Source organism: Macaca fascicularis, chromosome 18, assembly GCF_037993035.2.
Source record: "Macaca fascicularis isolate 582-1 chromosome 18, T2T-MFA8v1.1".
Taxonomy (NCBI): domain Eukaryota; kingdom Metazoa; phylum Chordata; class Mammalia; order Primates; family Cercopithecidae; genus Macaca; species Macaca fascicularis.
The window spans coordinates 41,136,588-41,162,658 of NC_088392.1; the positions used below are offsets into that span (position 1 = coordinate 41,136,588).

Consider the following 26,071-nt stretch of genomic DNA (forward strand, 5'->3'; position numbering starts at 1 on the left):
GCCCCAGCCTTCACCCACAGAATTAGACTCTGTGAGGCCAGGGCCAGAGGATCAGTGTTTTGACGAGCTCCCCAAGGGATGCATTGGGAGTTTGGGAGCCACAGAAATCCATGTGATCTCTCAGGCTTCATTTTGTCATCTATAAACTGGGGAGAGCCATGCTGGGTGACTGGCTGGGAGGCTGGGACGAAGGACCTTTGTGAGCTATAAAAACACTGTATAGATACAATGCAGTAGCAGCCATATAGCCCTTCCTGTCAAATGCTATCCAGGTATACGGCAGTGTTTTTACTATTGTATTAAACACTAGCTAGCCTCTGGAGCTGAAGTTGAATACTGATCTTAACCTACACCCTGCATGATACATAAAGAGCAGAGGAGGGCCAGGCAGCTCACACTTGTAATTCAGCACTTTGGGAGGTCAAGGCAGGAGATCACTTGAGCCCAGGAGTTTGAGACCAGCCTGGGCAACATAGAGACATAGAGACGTGCCCTCCTGAGCATGGCTCAAGGGTATGACCTTTGTCCAGGATGAACGTTATTATTACAATGTTGTTGACACAGGCTGGGTGGAAGTGTGCCCTAGAGCAGCACCATCCAACTGAAACCAAATGAGAGTCACACGCAGAAACCACAGGCAGAAGTTTAAGTTTTCTAGTAGCCAGATTTTAAAAAGAAACAGGTAAAATTAAATGAAATAATATATTTTATTTAATCTAATACATCAAAATATTATCACTTCAACAGGTAATCAATATAAAAAGTTGTTGATGAGATATTTTACATTCTTCTTTCCATAGTGTTTCAGAAATCTACTTAGAGCACACCTCAGTTTGGATGAACAACATTTCAAGGGCTCCAAGAGCCACATGTGGCCTGTGGCTACCATAAGGGGCAGTGAAGCCCTAGAGAAGTGGCAACGGCGTCAGAGGCACTCCTCGCCCATTCCCTTTCTTTGAGCCTCAGGTCGAGAGTTGGTACTAGCTACCTGAGGTTGCCATTCCCTGGGCTGTGTAGCTTCTCAGGTAGAAGTAATCAATTCTTTGGATTAAATTCCCTCTGCTTGGATCATTGCAGTCCCAAAGTATTTCCCCTAAGATATTTATTAATCATGGCTGGCGGTGGGGAGAGAAAAATGAGAAACCATCAGATGCCACTTTAGCCAAGTGATCAAGGTTAATATCACCAGTAACAAAACATAGCTGCATCATGGACTCCCCAGTGTGGTGCGTCGAGACGGGCACATCACTTCTAGGGTATTCTTGACAAAAATGCACCCTCTCAACATAATCATGAGAAAACATCACACCACCCAAATTGATGAGCTTTCTACAGAAGCATTGACCAGAACTCTTCAAAAGTGTCAAGGTTGTAAAAGAAAAGAAAAGTAAAGAAGACAAAGTATCAGATTGGAAGGGAATGAGGTGACGTGGCAATTACATGCAAATTTGGATCCTGGAACAGAAAAAGGACATTCATGGAACAACTGGTGAAATCTGAATAAAGCTTCTAGTTAAGAGCATTGTACCAATGTTAATTTCTTGCTTCTGATAATGGTTCTATAGTTATGTAAGGTTCATATTAAGGCAAGGTGAGGGACAAGTGTTTGGGAACCCCCTGTTCCATCCTGCACCTTGGCTATAAGTCTAAAATAGTTCCAAAACAAAAATTAATATATATGTATTCATACATACGTAAAATACATGCATACATAACTATAAGTATATATGTACATTTATTTATTTACTTATTGAGATGGAGGCTCATTCTGTTGCCCAGGCTGGAGTGCAGTGGCGCAATCTCAGTTCACTGCAACCTCCCCCTCCCAGGTTCAAGCGATTCTCCTGCCTCAGCCTCCTGAGTAGCTGGGATTACAGGCATGTGCAACCATGCCCAGACCATGCCCAGCTAATTGTTGTATTTTTAATAGAGACGGGGTTTCACCATGTTGGCCAGGCTGGTTTCAAACTCCTGACCTCAGGTGATCCACCCACCTTGGCCTCCCATGGTGCTGGGATTACAGGCATGAGCCACCATGTCTGGCCCACATTTTTAGAATAATGTATACAGATACACATAAACATATATGTATATGTGTATACATACATATGTATAATGTTTAAAGTATTGTAGCTATAATCCCTCTGCTTTATATATCGAAGTAGTTTCTGCTTCCCTGGTTGGAGCCTGGCTGACAGGTGGGGGACATCCAAGGCATACAGTGTCCACTGGCTGGAGGGAACACGAGGCCATGCTTGCACTCCTCATCCCATCCTATGTGATCTCTCACAAAAAGACTTCTCCCCTTCCAGGCATCCTGAACATTTCAACCCCAGCTGTATAGTGCTGGTGTGATATTCCACAGCACGGTGACGCACGGGGGACACACCTCCTCTGGGGTCAGCACGGTCCCTGGCAGGATGGGGCCTCCTGACGGGCACGCGCAGAACAGACCCCGAGGCTTTGTGCACATCCATATACAACCCTACTCTCCTTGGTGAGCTTTCCAAGCTCCAACGAGACTGCTCTGCCTTGTCCAAGGCCATACTTAACTGTACATTTGCCAACCAAAAGCCACTTCCTGAGAGCCTTCTGTGTGGGGCCCTGAACACAGAGTGTCCCCACACAGGAGAGGTTAGATGACCTGTCAAATAACAGCAATTTGAGGGTGGTGGGGACGGTGTGGCTGAGATGAAGAGTGTGCTCTCGGCAGGGGCCGTAAGGGAGGGAAAGCAGGCAACCCAGGGTGCCCAGAGAATAGTGAGGTGCTCAAGAGAGGCAACAGGCTCAGCAGAACATGGCCTGCTTAGGGCAGACAGCGGCTGTCAGGCTAGAGAACTCAGAGACACTTCCTCCATATGCAGGGGCCGAAGGTTTCTATTATGGGAGGCTGAACTGGCCTGGGGGAAGTGGGAAAGGAGGTCCCACACAGGGGTTCATCAGCAGTGGTGGTAGAGATGGAAATGAAGCAGTGGATCTCCGAGTGTGGAACAGAGGAGCAGCAGGCCAAATGGTGAGCTGTGCACAGGAAAGCCAGCAAGATGGCGGAGTCCACAGAGCCGCATTCCAGAGACCCAGCAAAACTGGAGATAGGCACAGCCCCCGGCAGGAGGAGGGACTGTGGCCCTGCGTGTGACTGTGTAAATGGGGAGGAGTGAGGTGTGAATGATCACACTGAGCACAGCAAGCTCTACCCATTGGGCTTGTGGGGCTCCATCTCCAACCCCAGCCCAGCAGTAGCCCCAGGGCAGCCTGTCCAGGGCTGCTGCCTGAATTCCCTCCATCAGAGACACGCTTCTTCCCTGGCCCTAAAGGCCCTATGGGAGCCCTCCCTTCCCTGTTCTGAAGCTCCTCCCCATCCCTGCTGGGATTCTGCTCTCAACACCGGCTTCTTCTGTGGCAGGCACCGCCACCTCCTGCCTGCCATTTGCCTTCTCTGAGACACCGCCTAGAAAATTTCCAGAACTGGACCTCCCCAGAACCTGTCCTGATCTGTAGGAGATGAGTCAAGAATGAAGAAGAGCCCCACCTCTCCAGACCCACTCCTCAGTCCGGGCCAGGGCTTGAAATCCCACACATTTCCCCTTCAAAGCAAACAGGCTTACAGCTTTGAGCCTCCTGAACCTGCAAGTCCTCTTGGGGGCAAAGGTGGTATCTTACTCGAAAAGGTCATCAAACAGAAAGGCGGAAAATGTGGGAAGTTTGCTAGATATGGGAACGATGAACATCAAATTCACAAGAGTGGTTTAAAGGCCTCAACCACAGCTATTATAATTCATGTCTTAATTTAAAAACCTGGAACAAACATGACACAGGGTTAAGATTTAATAAACATGAGAGTACAGATGTTTATTCTCCACTCAAAATAGATGTATATTTTACTATTGTCTGTTATCAGTCCATCTCAAGTATTTCACAATAAAAAACAATTAAAATAAGCTATTTGTCATTTTACATCCCAAGATGGACAGTATTTATTTTTTTTTTTTTTTAAGATGGAGTCTCACTCTGGCCCAAGCTGGAGTGCAGTGGCATAATCTTGGCTCACTGCAACCTTGGCCTCTGGGGCTCAAGCAATTCTCCTGCCTCAGCCTCCCAAGTAGCTGGGACTACAGGCACGCACCACCACACCTGGTTAATTTTTTTGTATTTTTAGTAGAAACAGGGTTTCGCCATGTTGCCCTAGATGGTCTCAAACTCCTGAGCTCAGGCGATCCACCCGCCTTGGCCTCCCAAGTGCTAGGATTACAGGTGTGAGCCACCATACCCAGCCAGTGTTTTATGAGCAGAGATTGGGAAAGACTGGGGAGACCCCAGGGTACTGAGCATTGGAGGAGGAGGAGAGAGAAGCAAGAAGCTCAGAGTGTGGGAGGCTGGAGGTGCTAAAGCTAAACCAGGACCCCTTTTCAGTGGTGCCTAAAACTCCCCCTACCAGACATCAAAGTATCTCATAAAGCTAGAGTCAAACCAGCATGTTGAACCAGTACAAGAATAAAAAAGCAGATTAACTGATAAAACTGCACCCATAAGCAAATTAATGTACAAATGGGAACCTCATATAAGATAAGGATTGTGTTTTAAATTGAGGGAGAGACTCACCAATAAATACATGGTATTGAGGCAACCACCCAGCCATTGAAAAAATAACCTTAGATAGCTGCCTTGCACTCTTCATGGAAAACACATTCCAAAGTGATTAAAATCTGAGATGCAAATTTTAAACTACATCAAAATTTCAAACTTCTATGTGACAAAAGAAATCACGAACAAATAAAGACAAGTGAGAAGCTACTTGCAAAATGCACAGTCATCCCCCCCTTTATCATTGAGGGATCCAATCCAAGATCCCCTCGTGGATGCCTGAAACTGTGGGTGGTAAAAAGCCCTACATCTGTTTGTGATCCTGTAACAGAGATGTCTGCTCAGTGACTCCGGGCTGGGCAGTGACGGGCAGGTAGAGGATACAGACCGGAAATGCTGGACAAAAGGATGATTCATGTCCCGGGAGAGACAGCATGAGATTTCATCATACTGCTCGGAATGCCATACAATTTAAAATTTATAAACTGTTTATTTCTGGAATTTTTCATTTAACATTTTTGGACTGCAGTTGACCGCGGGTAACTAAAACTGTGGAAAGCAAAACAGTGGATAAGGGGAGCCTGCTGTGTAGCAAAGAATTAATCACCAGACTATATAAAGACTTCACTTAAATCTAGGCACTGTTCTAAGTCCATTGCACTTATTCTTCATGGCTACTGTGGCACTCTTCTCTTCTCTAATTAGCAAACATGGAGACTGAAGCACAGTGTGGTTAAGTAACTCACCCAGGAATACACAGTCAAAAAGTGGCAGAATGAGCAAAGGACAGAAATAGGTATCATTCAAAGAGCCAGGAAAAATGACTGATATTAAACACAATATGTAATCTTGGATTAGACAGAGATCACAGCCAATTTTTTTTTTTTGCTCTAAACAATATTACTGGGAAAACTGCTGAAAGATCTGTAGGTTTAATCACAGCATTCTATCAATGTTCATTTCCTATACTGTATCACGTCCTTGTTCCGAGGAAATACACACTGAAGTGTCAAGGGATACAGGGGCGTCATGTCTGGAACTAACTCTCAAATGATTTAGAAAGAAGTTTTATATACAATTATATGTATAAATTATATATATCATAAGATATATTTAGAGAGAGTGTGTGGGTACAAATGTAGTAAGATGTTACTTGCATATGCAAGAATTGTTTGTACTATTATTGTAATTTCTATGTATATTTGAAATGATTTCAAAATGCAAAATTATTTTAAAGGTCATCTTACCCAGGGCTTCTTAACCAAGGGTGGTGTCAGACCACCCAGGGGGGATACTGGGGGTCCACATGCCAGGTCTTCCCCAGTGAATGCACGGGTGGTGGTGCAATGTGACCTCTGTGTGTAAAATCTGCCCCAGGTGGTTGCTGTGCAATGCAACCAGGGCTCTCACCGATGCCTTCATTTCCCTGAAGGGGTACTTGAGGCTGAGGGGAAATGGCTTCCTCCCATTCTCGCAGGCCCCAGTCAGAATCCTGCCAGCCTGAAGACCAGTTTCTCAAAGACAGGAGTGTGCGTGATAGCTTCCTTTATCCTGGGCACATGGGCTTCTTACTGACATGGGGAGGAGAACCAAGACCCAGAGGTGGGACCCAAGGCTGGCGGGCAGCTCATTCTTGATCCAGTGATATTCTGGAAAAGACATGTGCTAAGAGGGACAGGAAGCTGCTGATGGCTGAGATTTGAGAGAGAGAGAGAGAGAGAGAGGCTTTTGCTCCCATCTTTTCAGAAACAAACAACTTTCCTGTTGTAGAGAATGCTTGAGTGATTAGGAGCTTGAGTTCTCGAAGCAGAGAGTCCTGAGTTCAGATCCCAGCTCTGCCACTTACTGTATGACCTTGGGCAAATCGCTTCACCCCCAGGACTAAGTTTCCTCCATCTGTAATAATAATAGATCTACCAATAGCAGAGAGGGTAAGTGGATGGCACTTGGAGACAGGCTGCCTGTTTCAAACCCCAGTCTTGCCATGTATTTGCTGTGTGGCCTCAGGAAGCTTAAGTCAACCTCTCTATGCTTCAATTTCCTCCCTTGTAAAATGGTAATAATAACAGCATCTTCATAGAATCATCAAGACTAAATGAGTTAACATGTAAGAAACAATGCAAACAGTCTCCTTTGTTACTTCCTCTTCATCTCCCCAAATTCTTAAGTCAAGGCTCAATCTTTGATTCTCTCCTATAAACTGCTTCATTCCCTGGGCTTAAAACAGCATCCAAATATAAATCTCTAGCTCATTCTCCTCCTCTGAACACCACCATTGTGCATCGGACTGGTGGACCAACATCTCCTCTAAGACGACTAATATTATCTTAAACCTTTCATGCCCAAACGGGACTCATGATCTTTGCCCCCCAAAGCTGCTCTTCTGGGGTTTTGCATAGCTCATTTCTACAAAGTCTATCCTATTTGCTCAGGCTAGAATCTTCAGGGTCAATCACAGTGTCAGCACCTTCCAGGCACACCTAGACTCTGAAGGCATCTCATCACCTCTAGTGACCACATGGCCCCAGTCTCCACTGCCTCTCCCCTGGGGCAAGGAGATGGCTTCCTGGTCTCTGCTTCCTCTCTTGCTGACCCCCCACCATAGCCTATTCTCTACACGGCATTCAAAGGGATCCATTCAACTGTGTGGCATGCCCCACACCAGAGCTTTGCCCTGGCCATTCCCTCTGCCTAACTCTTTCCCAGGTGGCCTCACTCTCACCTCCTTCAAATCCTCCCTCTGTTCCTCCCTCCCACCCTCCATTCCTCCCTCCCTCCCTCCCTTCCTTCCTACCCCCTCCCACTGCCACTCCCTCCTGTTTTCTTTCCTTTTCTCTCTGTTTTGTTGTTGTTGTTGTTGTTGTTGTCTGTTTGTTTTGAGACAGGGTCTCACTCTGTTGCCCAGGCTAGAGTGCAGTGGTGTGATCTCAGCTCACTGCAACCTCCAGGTCCCGGGCTCAGGTGATCCTCCCACCTCAGCCTCCACAGTAGCTGGGACCATAGGTGCGCACCATCACACCCAGCTAATTTTTGTATTTATAGTAGAGACTGTGTTTCACCATGTTGCCCAGGCTGGCCTCGAATTCCTGGGCTCAAGCAATCCACCTGTCTCAGACTTCCAAAGTGCTGGGATTACAGGCGTGAGCCACAGTGCCCAAATCCTCACTGCTAAGTGAGCCTTCCCCACTCACTTCCTGCCTCCCTCATGCATGCATCACCTTCTAACATCCCATTTCCTTCTCCCTCTATTGTCTGTCTTTCCCTGTGAGAAACTGAGACAGAGATCATGGTTGTTCTGTTCTTGACTTTGCCCCCTGAGCCTACAACAGAGCCTGAGTGGATAAATGTTAGCTTTCATTCTATTTATTTTACTACCTAGCAGAAGAAAAGCAAATTTAAATAGTTACACTTTATGCTAAAAACCACCACCAAACAATGTCTAGGAGATCATTAAAACTTACAGATCATAAAACTTACATGTATGCTAGAAGTACAACTTTATAAAGTATGTTTAAAAAAATGATGCACAAAAATTATATTAGTTGCCATAAAATGATGGAGTTTTTTTTTTTCCCATTTTTCACTTGTCTCAGTTTTTCCAGTTGCTACTTTCATAAAATAAAATGTTATCCTATTAAAAAATAATTGGTGGCCAGGCATGGTGGCTCATGCCTGTAATCCCAGCACTTTGGGAGGCCGAGGGGGGTGGATCCCTGAGGTCAGGAGTTCAAGACCAGTCTGGCCAACACGGCGAAACTCTGTCTTTACTAAAAATACAAAAAATTAGCCGGGCATGGTGGCAGGCACCTGTAATTCCAGCTACTCGGGAGGCTGAGGCAGGAGAATCACTTGAACCCGGGAGGCGAATGTTGCAGTGAGCCGAGATCACACCATTGCACTCCAGCCTCAGCAACAAGAGCAAAACTTTATCTAAAAAAAAAAAAATGGCCAGTTGCATGGCTCATGCCTGTAATCCCAGCACTTTGGGAGGCCAAGGCGAGTGGATCACAAGTCAGGCGTTCGACACCAGCCTGGCCAACATAGTGAAACCCTGTCTCTACGAAAAATACAAAAAATTAGCCAGGCGTGGTAGCACGTGCCTGTAATCCCAGCTACTCGGGAGACTGAGGCAGGAGAATTGCTTGAACCTGGGAGGCAGAGGTTGCAGTGAGCCAAGAGCACACCATTGCACTCCAGCCCTGGCGACAGTGCGAGACTCCATCTCAAAAAAAAGAAAAAAATAAAATAAAAAGATTGGTAATTCAATTTCGGGCGCAGTGGCTCATGCCTGTAATCCCAGCACTTTAGGAGCCTGAGGCAAGTGGATCACCTGAGGTCAGGAGTTCAAGACCAGCCTGACCAATATGGTGAAACCCAGTCTTTACTAAAAATACAAAAATTAGCTGAGTGTGGTGGCGTGTGCCTATAGTCCCAGCTACTCGGGAGGCTGAGACAGGAGAGTTGCTTGAACCCAGAAGCGGAGGTTGCAGTGAGCCGAGATCACGCCACTACGCTTCAGCCTGGGCAACAGAGTGAGACTCTGTCTCAAAAGAAAAAAAAAGAAAAAGAAAAAGAAATAAGGCAATGTGAATTAAAATGACAAGATGTCCCAAAATACTGGTGGTAGTGTGGATAACGGAAGATCTTTGGAGAGCAATTCAACAACAGCTATTAAAATTAATTTTACTTCTCAGCATCTAACTGAAGAAACACCGTTATTTGTGCAGAAGGAGGCATGTTCAACAGTATGTGTTGAAGTATCACATATTTCCAGGGGAAAATTTAGAAGTAACCTGAGTGCCCACCATTAAGCAAATGGTTAAATAAATCCATGCTATGGACAACTGGGCAGCCACTAAACAGAACACAGCAGATGTGCAAGCCCAGAAGAATCTCTGGGGCATGTGGGCAGGTGAAAAATGCAAGTTATTGAACAATATATCCACTGGCTGTGATATACGATTTGACAATATTGTATTTCTTCAAGTCATACATATGTCAGGAAAGGCATTAAAAAAGGCAAGGAAATGAACTCACCCATCTGATGGGAGGTAGGAGTAAGGGAGCAGAATGAGGTGGTAGCACAGAAGATTTTATTGGTAATATTTGAATTCTTATGTACCATGATAATGTATGCATAAAGGACTTATATAATTTAAAATAATTTTAGTCCAGGAGAATTTAATTATTAACATTTGAATTCTTGTGTACTATGGGAATGTATGCATAAAGTACTTTATGTATAACTTAGAATATATTTTTTAAATAAGGGGAAAATACCTAATAAATCCCCCATGCCGAACCACCCCGCAGTCCTCCTATAAACTCACTTCTTCTGTTAAGCCTTTCATGGGTGGTCCACCATTGAGTGCTTCCTCCTGTGAGCAAAGATATCAGGGAAAATGAATTTAAGGGCAGAAGGAAACGAAGAGATGGGATTTCTAAAAAAGGGTGAGGGAACAGTGAACAGGGAAGGCAGAATGAAAGGAGAGACGTAAAGGGAAAGAGGAGCAACGCGTTAGGAAAAGCCACTGAGCCGATCTGAACACTCTCACCCTATCCTATTCATTGCCACTTTGTAAAGTGCACCCCGTTGTAAAGATCACTGCATTTTGGATGAAACACAGGGCTTCCAAGGGCCTGAAAGCATCAAAATAGGGCTACAGGAAGCAATCTTCACTCTCACTGGCTCTTAGTTTGACCTCTTAACAAGAATTTACTGGAAACTGTGCCGTCATTAAACGTATCTGCTCTTCATAGGGTCCCTACATGTTATCTTTCCAAGAGACTGGAGCAGGGGCAGCAGGCTATGGAGGGGGGAAAGGAGACAGCCCTGCTCCCACTGTGGCAATCAGAGTGACGCATAGGCTGATGACCACTCCAGGCCCAGGCCCCGCACCTTTGCCTGCATCTCTAGCAGTGCGGCCTGTCCATCAGTATTTCTTACATTGCCTAAGTGAGTTCATGCTCGCCCAGAGTGGCATACTGCTTCCAAGCTTTCTGGTGATCCACCAGATCATCCACGAACATCACATGTGCCAACATTTTCCCCACTTACAACATCCTAATCTTTTCCCCAGAAGGTTAGTGGTCAACGAGATTTGGAGTCCCAGTTTTCTTTCTGCAGGAAATAAATCTATATTAACCACCCAACACCCAATCAGCCACGGCCTGTACAGAGCAGGAAACCACAAGTAGGTGGGGTAGGGATGGGGCTCCAGGGCCCAGGTCAGCCACCACCCAGCAGTGGGGTTTGGCTATGCTCCATCTCTGTGCCTCAGTTTCCCTCCTTTAGAATAGGGCTTTAGGCCGGGCGCGGTGGCTCAAGCCTGTAATCCCAGCACTTTGGGAGGCCGAGGCGGGTGGATCACGAGGTCAGGAGATCGAGACTATCCTGGCTAACATGGTGAAACCCCGTCTCTACTAAAAAAATACAAAAAACTAGCCGGGCGTGGTGGCGGGCGCCTGTAGTCTCAGCTACTTGGGAGGCTGAGGCGGGAGAATGGCGTGAACCCGGGAGGCGGAGCTTGCAGTGAGCCGAGATCACGCCACTGCACTCCAGCCTGGGAGACACAGCGAGACTCTGTCTAAAAAAAAAAAAAAAAAAAAAAAGAATAGGGCTTTAATCCCTCTTCCACCCAAGGATAGAGTGACAGTGGGGACTTCCAATCTATTGGACAGCAGCTGCTCCTGAAACATGGGAGAGGGGTACAATGCAAAATATGGGGGAGAGGTGTGATGTTAAACATAGGGAGGGGTGTGGTGTTAAACATAGGGAGGGGTGTGGTGTTAAACATGGGGGAGGGGTGTGGTGTTAAACATAGGGAGGGGTGTGGTGTTAAACATGGGGGAGGGGTGTGGTGTTAAACATGGGGGAGGGGTGTGATGTTAAACATGGGGAGGGGTGTGGTGTTAAACAGGGGGAGGGGTGTGGTGTTAAACACGGGGAGGGGTGTGGTGTTAAACATGGGGGAGGGGTGTGGTGTTAAACATGGGGAGCGTGATGTTAAACATAGGGAGGGTTGTGGTGTTAAACATGGGGAGGGGTGTGGTATTAAACATGGGGGAGGGGTGTGGCGTTAAACACGGGGGAGGGGTGTGGTATTAAACATGGGGGAGAGGTGTGGTGTAAACACGGGGAGGGGTGTGGTGTTAAACACGGGGAGGGGTGTGGTGTTAAACACGAGGGAGGGGTGTGCTGTTAAACACGGGGAGGGGTGTGCTGTTAAACACGGGGAGGGGTGTGCTGTTAACATGGGGAAGGGGTGTGGTGTGAAACACGGGGAGGGGTGTGGTGTGAAACACGGGGAGGGGTGTGGTGTGAAACACGGGGAGGGGTGTGGTGTGAAACACGGGGAGGGGTGTGGTGTTAAACACGGGGAGGGGTGTGGTGTTAAACACGGAGGAGGGGTGTGGTGTTAAGCATGGGGAGGGGTGTGGTGTTAAACATAGGGAGGGGTGCGGGTTAAACATGGGGGAGGGGTGTGGTGTTAAACACGGGGAGGGGTGTGGTGTTAAACACGGGGAGGGGTGTGCTGTTAAACACGGGGAGGGGTGTGGTGTTAAACACGGAGGAGGGGTGTGCTGTTAACATGGGGAAGGGGTGTGGTGTGAAACACGGGGAGGGGTGTGGTGTGAAACACGGGGAGGGGTGTGGTGTTAAACACGGGGAGGGGTGTGGTGTTAAACACGGGGAGGGGTGTGGTGTTAAACACGAGGGAGGGGTGTGCTGTTAAACACGGGGAGGGGTGTGCTGTTAAACACGGGGAGGGGTGTGGTGTTAAACACGGAGGAGGGGTGTGCTGTTAACATGGGGAAGGGGTGTGGTGTGAAACACGGGGAGGGGTGTGGTGTGAAACACGGGGAGGGGTGTGGTGTTAAACACGGGGAGGGGTGTGGTGTTAAACACGGAGGAGGGGTGTGGTGTTAAGCATGGGGAGGGGTGTGGTGTTAAACATAGGGAGGGGTGTGGGTTAAACATGGGGGAGGGGTGTGGTGTTAAACACGGGGGAGGGGTGTGATGTTAAACATGGGGGAGGGGTGTGGTGTTAAACATGGAGGAGGGCATATGATGTTAAACATGGGGGAGGGATGTGGTGTTAAACATGGGGGAGGGGTGTGATGTTAAACATAGGGGAGGGGTGTGATGTTAAACACGGGGAGGGGTGTGGTGTTAAACACGGGGGAGGGGTGTGATGTTAAACATGGGGGAGGGGTGTGGTGTTAAACATGGAGGAGGGCATATGATGTTAAACATGGGGGAGGGATGTGGTGTTAAACATGGGGGAGGGGTGTGATGTTAAACATAGGGGAGGGGTGTGATGTTAAACACGGGGAGGGGTGTGGTGTTAAACACGGGGAGGGGTGTTGTGTTAAACACGGGAGAGCGGTGTGCTGTTAAACACGGGAGAGCGGTGTGCTGTTAAACACGGGGGAGGGGTGTGGTGTTAAACACGGGGGAGGGGTGTGCTGTTAAACACGGGAGAGGGGTGTGGTGTTAAACATGGGGGAGGGGTGTGGTGTTTAACATGGGGGAGGGGTGTGGTGTTAAACATGGGGGAGGGGTGTGATGTTAAACATGGGGAGGGGTGTGGTGTTAAACATAGGGAGGGGTGTGGGTTAAACATGGGGGAGGGGTGTGGGTTAAACATGGGGGAGGGGTGTGCTGTTAAACACGGGGAGGGGTGTGGTGTTAAACACGGGGAGGGGTGTGGTGCTAAATATGGGGTGGGGTGTGGTGTTGAATATGGCATCCAGAAAATTTTGGCAAACTTAAAACACACATTGTCTCGGTTATTCACCTAAGGAACAGGAAAACTGATCTATCTAGCTATCTCATCTATCCATTATCTATGTATCATCTATCTGTCCGTCTATCCATCCATCCATGCATCCATCCATCCTTCCTTTCTTTCCAGTTGTTACTGGGAAGGACGAGAGGAACACACGTGTACAAACATCATGAGATATTTTCTCCCTGAGTGTCAACTGTCATTTCTCAGATCCCAAAAAATGACCTCACCAGCTGAAGAGCAACATTCCTCTCCACTCCCTCAGGTCTTCTCAAGGTTTCCAAGATTCTTAACAAATTTTCTCCCCAGAAACATCAAAACACCACACAGGCAGACAGGAACATTCCCTGAGTGTTTTGTTTGTTTGTTTGTTTGTTTGTTTCTTTTTGGCTTCCATTTAAACTATTCATCAGATTTAAAAAAAAAAAAAAAAAAAAAAAGCCAAAGTGCTTTAGCAGAAATATTTCCCATAAAGCTGCGTTAATAGAGAAATTTTTTAAAAAAGTGTCTTATGTAGACACAGCTAACCCTGGCCTTCCTGAGAGTTGGCCACAGCCGTCCGTCCTCCAGAGTCGGTGCCTCAGGTGTGTGTGCGGCTGTGGGGAGCGGGGAGGCAGGGGCGCGGTAGGGGCAGGATTGAAACATCCTCCCTTTCTGGCAGCAGGCAGGCCCGCAGGCCCCGGAAACCTGCCAAGTGTCTGCATTCTTTGAGGGAATTCCAGAGCATGAAGAAAGTTTAGAGAATGCATCCAAATGTCATACCCCACAGGTGTTCTCCACACCACACTTTACAGCAGACGTCAGTCTGAAAGCCCCTCCACAGCCTTGCCTTGCCCGCCACACAGATGGGGGCATCCAAGTGTGAGTCAGGCCCCACTGATCCCAGGAGCTGGTGCCAGAAGCACAGGGCCCAGACTGAAAGCGCTGGGAGGGCCCCTCCTTTCAAAACTATGCCCCTGCTGGCTGCTCTGGGCACAGAAATTCTACCATCAGCCACACATTCCTCTGGGGTGAAGCTTCGAGGCTTCCTTGGCTCCTCCAGGTAGAGCAAATTTCAGCTGGAGGAACCTTTGGAGGATGCCCTGCTGCAGGCCTGGATGCCACACAGCTGAAGAGGCAGGCAGCCCACAACAGGGGGTACCCAGCCAGCCCATATGCCCGTCCACAGGCCCTGCTCCTGGGGAAGTCAGCTCTAGGGGCTTCCAGGGGACTGCAAAAGTTGGTTCACTTAGTTCTTGCCCTAGACAATCTAAAGAGGTTAATTTCCCTCATAATTTTCCAATCTCTCCTAATCTTCCTCCTCCTTCCACTCCAGATCATGGTACTGTGAGCTGTGCAATAAACATAGTTTATATCAAAAAAAGGGATTGTGCAAATAAGTGAATGCACCACCAGACGAGACCCTCCATGGAGTCAGCTGTAGACCGCCAGGCCACCCAGCCGCCACCTTGCTCCTGCATCCTCAAGGACTTTTCTCCTGTATCATAGCCACCCTCTCCCATATCCTTTTGTCCTTTCTTGGTCATTTCAAGATCCATGAAGATGGATCTGAGTTTCATGGCCTGCTCTCCTCCTGGCCTCTCCCTCTCCCCCACACACTCCCATGCTCACACCCAGCCCTCTCCTGACCCATGACTGCATTCCTCCACCTCTGATTTCAAACACGCCACTCCTGGACACATGCCACACTCCCAGCATCTTTCTAGCTCAGTCTCTCTGCTACCAGGATTACAACATTTCTTTGGGTGGCCTCCAATCCACTGACCCTACCACCTGTCAGCCTCCACTACCACCTCAGGTACCCACTCCCATCCTGACCTGCTTCAGCATCCAGGTGACTCACCATCATCACTCCTGTGCCTCCCTCACCCCTCTCTCCTCCACTGTACTCCCTGGAGAAACCTCCATCCTGGTTAAAGTCATCTTTGTAACTCTGCCTCTGCACCTTCGTGGCTGCAAGTAGCTGGAGAGAAACCACAGCTGTGCTGCAGGAGTTATTTTAGATGCGTGGCCGCATGCCTGCAACTCCCTCCTGTTATTGTGAATGAACCGCTGGGGGCTGGGGATAGGCCAGGGCCCCAGCAACCCCTGACTTGCCCCTGGATTGAACACACAGGTCAATGCTCCTATTTTGACCTTATTTCCCCAAATACCACCACATACCTCTCCCCTTTATAGCTAAACTCCTCAAAACAGTTGTACTATTCTGCTAGTCTCCAGGCCATCTTCTTCTGTTCCTTCAGCTGGCCACAGGCAAGCTTCTGCCTTCACCACTCAGCCAAAACTCCCCCGTCAGGCTCCCCCTGCTCAGTCAGCCATTGTCAGTCCCTCTTACCCGGCCTGGCAGCGGCCTACAAGGCAGTCTCCCCACCCCATTCCCTCGACGCCCCTCCTGGGCTCCAGCACTCCGCCTGGCCTGGTTCCCTCCTGCCTCACTGGTCTCTTGGCTCACTTCTCCTCACATCCTTTCTTCCTCATGTGGGGCCATTCCAGGGCTCAGGCCTCCCACCTCCCGACGACACAGTCCCCATCATCCCTGTGACTCATCTCCGCAGCTCTCCCTCCTTCACCCTCTGCTCCAGCACCCTGGCCTGCTGGCTGGGCCTGGAATCTTCTTCCAGCCCAGGCCTGGCACGGGCTGTTCCTTCTGCCCGGATGTTCCTCTCCGGATATCTCCACTACTCACCCCTCCCTCCCCTCCGTGCCAGCTTCCCTGACTACCCCACTTAAAACTGCAAGCCCCTCCTGCTCCTCCTCACTCCCTATTCCATTTTCCAGCTTTACTTTTCCCCATCGCAATGATCACCCATGACTAGAATACACATTCCATGAGGGCAGGGCTTTGTTGCTCAATCCTAGATATGAGTCCTAGAATAGTGCCCAGCACAGAACAGAAGCTTGTTAAACACTCGTGGATTGAATAACAAACAAATTATAGGCTTACATTACTTGTGATTTTAGAACCTCAAGGACACTAAAGAAAGCATCACATCTATTTTTTTTTTCTCCCTCAGGGCTATTTTCTGTCCCCTGCTTCCCAGTGGGGAAAGGGCATGGGATTACTGTGGCTTCAGTATTTCCCAGAGTGACTCCCGGTCTGAGTTCCAGGAAAGCCAAAAGTTCGTTCTGGCTTCTAAAAAGCTAGGGGTCCCACCCAAAAAGTGAGCCTGGTAGTTGGACTCAGCCTTTTCCCAAAGCAGGGTGCACCCAGGTAGCTCACCTGATTGTCCCAGGAGTCCTGGGCTTGGAGATGGGATAACACGTACGAGAGGTGGATCCCCAGAACCCTGACTCCAGAGAGAGGGGACTGTCCTGTGCATGCTTGTGCAGGCAGCACTGACTCTCTGCAGCCTTCGTACTTCTTACCGTCTGACCTTCCAACATTCCCGAGGCAACAGCATAATCCCCGTTTGCCAGATAAGAAAACTCAGCCCCACAGATATTGAGGGTTCTGACCAAGGTCACACAGGCAGCTACAAGCCAATTTGGAACCAGCTCTTGAACAAAAATCTGCTGAGGATTTGTGGTGTTCGGCAAAGATACGCTTGATAGGGTCCCTATCCTGAATGCATTCATACTTTATTTGGGAGAAGCCAAGACTTTCAAATCTCAGCCCACAATCTTTCAGATGAGTCCATCTCCCCTCCAAGGTTAGGGATGCCACAGACTGAGGCAGGAGGGGGCAGGACCAACCCAGAACACTGGTTAGATTGCCTCATATGTCTAAGTATGTCTGGCATACAGAGCCCTGGTTGAGAAGCCCACAAGGCTCATTCCTTTGGCTGCCAACAACTGCTTGTATTTGAAATCAGAGAAAATATCCACAAGTTATAGTTCTTTGTTGGTGTGCATTACGGAGAAGCAAAACCTCCAGACGTTTTCTAGAACATAAGCTTATTGAGGACAGGGAACAGCGTACAGCACATAGTAGGTACTCAAGAGACGTGTGTTCAAAGACTTGTGGGCCTGGCTGGGCCCCAAAGCCTCAATGGATAGGGAGGAGTGGAGGTGGGTCAGAGGGTCTGCGTGCACAGCCAGGGCACCTCCTGCCTGGATCCCAAAGACCACCTGCCAGATTCTGGGTGCTCTGCTGGTTGGGACCATTCGTGCCTTGGCAGTCTAGTGTCAAGCAACTGGGTGCTGCCCAGAATTAGGGATCCCTGCATCATCCCCTCTGAATTTGCCAAGCTCCCCTAACCGCAGGCCAGCACTCACCTGGGAGATGTGGGACTGGGTCCTCTCGCTCTCGCCATCACCCTCCGTCTTGTCAGCCAGCAGCCCCTGCACCTGGTACTCCAGCACGTAGCTGTCGATGAAGCGCTCCAGCTCCTCGATCTCCTGGGAGCGGCTGCTCCCTGCCTCCGAGGAGGCTGACGCTGCAGAGGAGTTTTCCATCCTTCCGGTTCAGGGGCCTGGGCCGGGACTGGTGGGAAAGAAGACAGAGAACTCCGTGAGATGCTGCTGGAGGAGACGACGATGCCCACACCTGGGACACACCCTCTGCTCCTGGAAGCCTCTTCTTATCCATCATGGCGTTCTGTTCTTCCAACGACCTTGAGAAGTCAGTGGGAGGCTGGCTTGCCCTCAGCATAAACGATGTGCTGTAATTCCCACTGTGTGGGGCAGGAGACAGGCCCAGGGAATGCAGGTCACTTGTCTGATTGGCCAGCACAGGCACTGTGCAGTGTCAGAGTTAGTGTCTACCTAAGCCTTAATCGCTGGGAAAGGTAGAAGATGAACTCGGCCTACAGGCCAAGCCTCACTTCCTGCCTCAGATTTAACAGAATCTACCACAAAGCAGGATGAAATAAATCACAGAACCAAGATTGAGGGTGCACAATGGGGCCCGGGACACCAACCTCTGAGGGGCTCAGGTCCTCCAAGAAAATGCCTACTTATGAGGAGACTTTCTTTTTGGTCACCCGACTGTCCCCTAAATCAGTTGAAGCCTATAGGCTGTAACTTATAAGCAGGATTTTGCAGCCTTGCTCTGGTGCAGCTACTGGAACACACCTATGATGAGTCTGCAGGAGCGTGACTGGTTTTCACTGGTAGAACGAGAAAGGCTTGCTGCACTGTCCATGCTGCTATGGCCTAGCCACACACACTGCCTGGTCACCCTTACAGGGCCATGACTAACCCCATTGGCCCTCTGGCCCTCTCTCTAGGGCAGCGTGGCATAGATGACCAGCTGCTGCTGGAACACTAGCTAAAGTCCACCAACAGAACTGCAATCTCTGGAGCTGACATGCTCAACCCAGCCCTGCAGGGGCCCAGGTCTGCTGGGACCTCCCCACCACTGCCCTCTCCGCTCCCCGCTCCCTTGCTTTTCCCCGAAGCTCACACGTGACCCACCTGGGAGTGAGGAAAGCTAGAACCTTTCTCACCTCCAGGCCAAGGATCCTTTCCTTCCTGATAGGCTCCAGGCTAGATGGGAAGGGGCTTTAAAGCTTGTCTTGTGCCTCTTTTATTATCTGGAGACCTGTGCTCTCCATGGAAGATCCTGGTCTGCCAGAGAAAACAGTCTGCACATGCTTTTATTATCACGAATAGTAGCACAGCCTTCTATCAAACCACCACCACACGAAAGCACAGAGAAGGCCTGAATCCTGCACACACAGGGCTCTGAAGTCACACAGAGCAGCGTGAATGCTGCTGCCAGTAATAAAGGCGAGGTCCTAGCAGATTTAATGGAGCATTTGAATTTCAAAACCTTGAACCTGAGAACCTTAACCCTGAGAACTTCTTTGGAACACAGTTATTTGCCAATAATCTAGGGTTTGTTGAGTGTTTAAACTGCAGTGAGTCCAAAGCAGGGCAAGAAATGGTATGCTGGGTTCCAGAAATGCTGCTGAGAACATGAATGTTGACTCCGCAACACCCTCACTGCCTTCTCCAAGGGTGAGGGAACGGAGAGGAAGAACTTCCCAGGGGAAGGAGAACTGCCCTGCTGCGCACACATCTTCCGCTGCTTTCCCGGCTCGTTTTTAGGCTTTTGGCTGCTGCAAGGGGCTCAACCTCCCTTGGACCTCAGGCCTGCTGCAGGGGGCTCTGAGGTGCTGCAGGGCCTTGCTCTGGGCCTCTGAGCTCAGCGGTCTTGGAGCTGGGTCTGTCCACCCATCCTAGAGGGAGGAATCAGAGGATTGGAGGTTTCAGGCCGAGGTGGTGCCCTTTTCAGAATGAGGAAACCAGATGTGGAGGCAGGGGTGGCAGCAGGTCTGCAGAGAGTCAGCTGTGATTGGGATATGCACATTTGGTGGCAAGGGCCACAGGCAGGGGCATGGGGGACGCTGTCCATTGCCCCTTCCTCCACCTGCCACTCAAAGCCTACAGGTCCTTACACCTCCCCATACCACCAGCACCCACCTTACCCCTCCCGCTCCACGGCTGCCCACGCCTAAGTTATCCCCTGGCTACTCTGCTCCTTGTCCTGGGCATATGGTAGGTGTGGTAGGCAGAATTCTAAGACAGTCTTGGGTATACACCCTCTCCCAGTTACTCGCCAGGAGTCTAGATACTCTTGGGAAGGGATTTTGCAGACACAATTAAATCCCAAATTAGTTAACTTTAAGATAAGGAGACTATTCAGGAGGGCCTGACCCAAGCACCAGAACCCATTAAATCTGGGACTAGAGCTCAGAGACAGCAGAAGCCAGAGATCCAAAGCATGAGAAAGACTCAGTGCACTGTTGTTGGCTTGAAGGAGGAGGGACACACGGTAAGGCACGTGGGCAGCCTCTGGTAGTTGAGAGCAATCCCTGGTCAACAACTGGCAAGGAAGTGGGCACCTCATTCTACATCTGCAATGAAGTAAATTCACCCGAGAACCAATGAGCTTGGAAGCAGACTTTTCCTCCAGAGCCTCCAGCCAAGAATTCAACTTGGCTAACAACTTGACTTCAGACTCATGAGATGCTGCGCCAGACTTCTGACTTACAGAACTGTGAGATAATGGATGGTATTGTTTTATGCTGCTATTTGTAGTAATCTTTTAGGAAGCAATAGAAAATGAATACAGGATGCTCTTTCCTGCCTCTGTGCTTTTGCTCACACTGAACCCGTCACCTGGAAGCATCTTCTCCTTCCCTCTACCTGCCAAACCTAGAGGTTCTTATATGCACAGAAGGCCAGAGCATTGCCTTGGTTTCATGGCAGGCTACTAAGCAAGATTCACCCAGGGTTGGCTATGGGTATGAATACTGCAATTTCTGCTAAAAGTAGGAATGACGAGTGTCTGCTGTGCCTTTATCATGCCTCAGACACATCAGTACTTGATCTGCCTCCACTCACTTCACTTTCACAGCAACCCTATGGGATCAGCATAATTATGCTACTTAGAAGAGAAAAGGGAGATTCAGAGAGATTAAGTAACTTGCCCAAGTTCACACAGGAGAACTCCAGGTCTGCACGACTATGCCTATACCCCACTGCCTTCTCTCCATCCCCCTTCCTGGTGGCCTGCTCAGTCCCTCAGGCCACCTCCAAGCTCCCCAGTCTATACTGACTCTCCAGGGAGCAGTGAATTCTTCAAGTGCTGCACATGTGCTTATTCCCCAGCTGGGCACAGGTTCCGGAGAGCTGGCCCCATGCAGGCTCCGTGCCTGGCCCTGGGCAGCTGGCCTCCACTGGATGGGAATTACACTGCTGTTGTCCAGAGAGGGCTGAAAAGGAGTTGCCTGCAGGAGAAGTCAATACGCAAGGCCACGCCCATTATTCCTTGAAGACTTCAGATCTTATCAAGGGCTTCCTGGCACACCTAGCAGGTGCAGTCAGGGAACTGGGTTTTGCAGGAACTCTACACGGAGCCGTTTTCGGGAGGATAGAGTGCCGGGCTCTGCATGCAGAGGCAGCCTCTGGCCGGCTCTGCAGGGCTCTCCCAAACATGCCCGAGTGTCTCAGGGCTGTGTCAGGGTCCCGTGAGGGAGCCTGGGCACGGTCATCACCCCAAACCCATAATAGTTGCTGAGAAAGGGGACAGGATTGAGACCCATCCCAAACCTGCAGCCTTTTGGTGCCCCAAGGAAGGAAGAGGACGCGCTCTGCAGGTGCCTCTTGTGTCCTCACGTCCTCTCGGCCATTCCTCCTACTCTAGTGTTTGCTACCCAGCCAGATTCATGTGGGGTAGTCCAGCAGCGTCTCACCTCAGCTGCCCCGGGGCCTCCTGCCCAGGCCTCCTCTGCAGTCAGGAGACGCCTGCAGGAAGCCCCTGGCCCCTGGCACCTGCAACCTGGAAGTATGAGGAGCTAGTGCCACATGCAGCTGCCCTCAGTGGGACAAATACTCCCCTCTTCAGTGTCTCAGACAATTCCAGGCATGCTCCACGTGGTCCCTCAGCAACTCCAAGTGGGGTGAGCCCCAGTTGCCCACAGTGGCCGCCAGATCCCTAGCCCCCCTTACTTGCCAGTCCTCCCCACCTTTTCACTCTCTCCCAGGGATTTCAGCTCCTCCAGAAACTCTCATTTTCCAGGGTGAACAGGAGAATACATCACTTCCCTGTTCCACAGTGGAGCCCAGCGAGGGAGTGGGGAGGCCCCTGCTTCAGAAAAGCGGGGAACATGCAAAGCACAAAATTTCTGAGCTTCACTTCAGTCACAAGAGAAGAAGAAGGAGCAGAGAGAGGGAGAGAGCGTGGCCCTCCTCTGCCTGTCCACCTCCACAGCTCTTAGCCTGGAAGTACAGCCAGGTGCTAAGGCCCTGAATTTTTTATTACGGTCAAATATATGCAACATAAAACAGCATTCAGCTGAGTGCAGTGGCTCATGCTTGTAATCCCAGCCCTTTGGGAGGCTGAGACGGGAGGATCACTTGAAGCCAGGAATTTGAGACCAGCCTAGGCAACATAGCAAGATCTTGTCTTTGCAAAAAATTTTTTAAAAATTAGCTGAGCATGGTCACACACACCTGTAGTCCCAGCTACTCAGGAGGCTAAGGCGGGAGGATTGCTTGAGCCCAGGAGTTTGAGGTTACAGTGAGCTATAATTGTGTTGCTGCACTCCAGCCTGGGTGACAGAGTGAGTTTCTGTCTGAAAGCAAAAACAAAATAAAACAACAACAACAAAAACAAACAAACAAAAACCAACCAAACCAAACCAAACAAACAAATCAAAACCTTATAATCTTAACCATTTTTGAGTACATAATTCAGTGGCTTTAAGTACATTCATAATGTTATGAGCCATCATCACTATCTATTTCTAGAACTTTTTTATCAACCCAAACAGAAACTCTGTGCCCACTAAACAATTAACTCTTCCTCACCCTTCTCTCTAACCCCTGGTAACCACTGTCCTACCTTCTCTCTATGAATCTGCCTATTCTAGGTACCTCCTATAAGAGGAATCCTGCAATATTCGTCCTTTTATGACTGATTTATTTCACTTAGCATAACGCTTTCAAGGTTTATCCACATTGTAACATGAATCAGAATTTCATGCCCTTTTATGGCTGAATAAGACATCATATCACAATAGTACACTGTATATCTAGACCACATTTTATTTATCCATTCATCCATTGATGGACATTTGGGTTGTTTGCACCTTTTGCTGTTGTGAATAATGCTGCTTTGAACATGAGTGTACAAGCATCCATCTGAGTCCCTGTTTATTCTTTGGGGTATCCACCTAGAAAAGTTCCAACACATTTTTAAGGGAAGAAGATTGTGAAGGAATAGGGTAGAGCTTTCTCTGGCTGGTGGAGACACAGGGCAAAGGATGGTCTCCTCCAGGCTTGTTTTGCTGCCTTCCTGCCTGAGCTTTGGGGGTTTCAGCCCAGCTCAGTGTCTCATTCCCAGTAGGATCCAGATGGGAAGTCCCTAAACAGCTGGGCTGCAGGCTAAGCTGAGAGAGTCAGCCAGGAATTTATGTTTTAATGATCAGTGAAAGTGAAGAAAGGACGGAACCAGAGGAAGAAGGAAAAGGAAAAGAGGGAAGGTAGAAGAACACAAAAGACATGCCTCTCCCCTCCTCTCCCAGCTCTGCTCTGATTCCCTGCCAGGTGACAGATGAGGAGGAACTAAAAGGCAAGCAGCAGGAGTAGGAAAAATGCTGAGGCTGCACTTTGCTGTAAAGGGCACCAGAGGGGTGGGCAACCCTGAGCCTACAGCTGGAGGGGAGGGCCAGTGTGGGCACAGCTTTCTGGAGGACACAGAGGGCCCAGGCTGCAGCAGGACCCACCCCGGAGCTCCTTCGCCTGTGCTTCCCAGAGAGGACTGAAGCCACCGAGCTTGGCCACATCTGTGTCTGTCTGGGGAAAAGGATGTGTGCAGGCTCTCTTTCTGGGGCTGCATCTCTGTTAAAAGACCTCATCCAGCCTAGGCCGCCAGCCCAGGGACTCCCCACCTCCTGCTGCAGCCAATCACAGTCTGTGGTCGTCACTACAGCCCAGTAAGCCTGGATATTTTTAAGGACAAAAATGAAAATCACCCATGTTTTTGACAAAAAGTTGCCTCTCTCCACACTGGTGTCCCCTCCCCACCCTAGACCCAATAAACTCCCCTTTCCCTTCCTCCCCTTCCTCCCCATCCCTTGCTGCTCTCAGCCCAGCACTCTGTAGCTTCCTTAGGAAACTAGTGCTCTGGAAGGGGTTTCTGTGAACACCATCGGGCAGCCTGAGATGATATGGTGCCAGTTTCTCCCTCTAATTCCTGGCCATGTCTGACTTTGAGTCTGACCTTTATAGGCTGGAGGTCTGGAGGAAAAGGTAAGGCTGACATTGGAGAGCACCCACAGGCCAGAGACAATCAGCGGAGCCATCCCAGCCCTCTTAGTATCCTTTCCTGCCCACCCAGTGACAAATGGCATTAGGAGCTATCAATTTAGCCAATCCTTTTAAGAACAGCCAGGCATTAGGGGCATTACTTCCTTCTCCAATCCTCAGGGATGAGTTCAGTGACCTGCAAACCAGATGAGATGCATCTGCTCCAGGGCCTACCAGCACTTCTTAGGGAATCCATCATTTGAGGCCCGCATGGAGGCAGCACTGCACCCCACACTTCATCAGGCTCTTACCTCTCCACCCCCAGCACCCAACTCACTCCAGCAGCACACCCTTGTGACACCCCACCAAGGAAGCCCAGGAAGACCCCGATTTCTGCTTCCTGGCTCATCTTTTGGCTTTTGGCTACTGCAAGTGGTCCAGCCTCCTGTGGATCCCAGGCCTACTGCAGGGGCCCAGGTGGTGCTGCAGGGGGCTTGCTTGGTGATCCTAAGATTAGCAATCAGGGGGCACGCCCAAGATGGCAGAACAGGAACAGCTCCAGCCTCCAGCTCCCAGCGTGAGTGACACAGAAGATGGGTGATTTCTGCATTTTCAACTGAGGTACCGGGTTCATCTCACTGGGGCATGTCAGACAGTTGGTGCTGGTCCCCGGGTGCACCCCGACCAGCGAGAGCTGAAGCAGGGCAAGGCATCACCTCACCTGGGAAGCACAAGGGGGAAGGGAATTCCTTTCCCTAGCCAAAGGAAATTGAGACACACAACACCTGGAAAATCGGGTAACTCCCACCCTAATACTGCGCTTTACCAAGGGTCTTAGCAAATGGCACACTAGGAAATTATATCCCACACCCAGCCCGGAGTGTCTGGTGAATACAGGAGCCTCCCTCATTGCTAGCACAGCAGTCTGAGATCTAACTGCAAGGCACAGCAAGGCTGGGGGAGGGGCATCGGCCATTGCTGAGGCCTAAGTAGGCAAACGAAGCTGCTGGGAAGCTTGAATTGGGTGGAGCCCACTGCAGCTCAAGGAGGCCTGCCTGCTTTTGTAGACTCCACTTCTGGGGACAGGGCATAGCTAAACAAAAAGCAGCAGAAACCTCTCCAGATGTAAATGTCCCTGTCTGACAGCTTTGAAGAGAGCAGTGGTTCTCCCAGCACAGAGGTTGAGATCTGAGAACAGACAGACTGCCTGCTCAAGTGGGTCCCTGACCCCTGAGTAGCCTAACTGGGAGACATCCCCCACTAGGTACAGACCGACACCTCACACTTCACATGGCTGGGTACACCCATGAGACAAAGCTTCCAGAGCAAGAATCAGACAGCAACACTTGCTGTTCAGCAATATTCTATCTTCTGCAGCCTCCGCTGCTGATACCCCAGCAAACAGGGTCTGGAGTGGACAACAGACCTGCAGCTGAGGGTACTGACTGTTAGAAGGAAAACTAACAAACAGAAAGGACACCCACATCAAAACCCCATCAGTACATCACCATCATCAAAGACTAAAGGCAGATAAAATCACAAAGATGGGGAAAAAGCAGTGCAGAAAAGTGGAAATTCAAAAAATCAGAGCGCATCTCCCCCTCCAAAGGAACGCAGCTCGTCGCCAGCAATAGAACAAAGCTGGACAGAGAATGACTTTGACGAGTTGAGAGAAGAAGGCTTCAGTCAATCAAACTTCTCAGAGCTAAAGGAAGAACTACATAACCAGCACAAAGAAACTAAAAACCTTGAAAAAACAATGGATGAATGGATAACTAGAATAATCAACACAGAGAAGACCTTAAAAGAACTAATAGAGATGAAAACCATGACACAAGAACTATGTGACAAATGCACAAGCTTCAGTAACTGACTCGATCAACTGGAAGAAAGAGTATCAGTGATTGAAGATCAAATGAATGAAATGAAGTGAGAAGTGTAGAGAAAAAAGAGTAAAAAGAAATGAACAAAGCCTCCAAGAAATATGGGATTATGTGAAA

General features: G+C 49.3%; 1 protein-coding gene across 28 annotated transcripts in view; it reads right to left on the minus strand.

Annotated features, from left to right (window-relative positions):
• CTIF (cap binding complex dependent translation initiation factor) overlaps window positions 1–26,071 on the minus strand; it is a 339,224-nt gene that overhangs the window by 234,569 nt on the left and 78,584 nt on the right. For 16 of the 28 annotated variants that reach the window (XM_074022308.1, XM_065533854.2, XM_074022313.1 and 13 more), the window contains one exon: window positions 17,589–17,796. In XM_074022308.1, the coding sequence (XP_073878409.1) occupies window positions 17,589–17,768 (180 nt within the window). In that variant the 5' untranslated portion in view covers window positions 17,769–17,796. Of the gene's footprint in view, window positions 1–9,911; window positions 9,960–17,588; window positions 17,797–26,071 lie in introns of all 28 variants that reach the window. The other 12 variants (XM_074022310.1, XM_045377946.3, XM_074022309.1 and 9 more) reach the window with 1 other exon arrangement.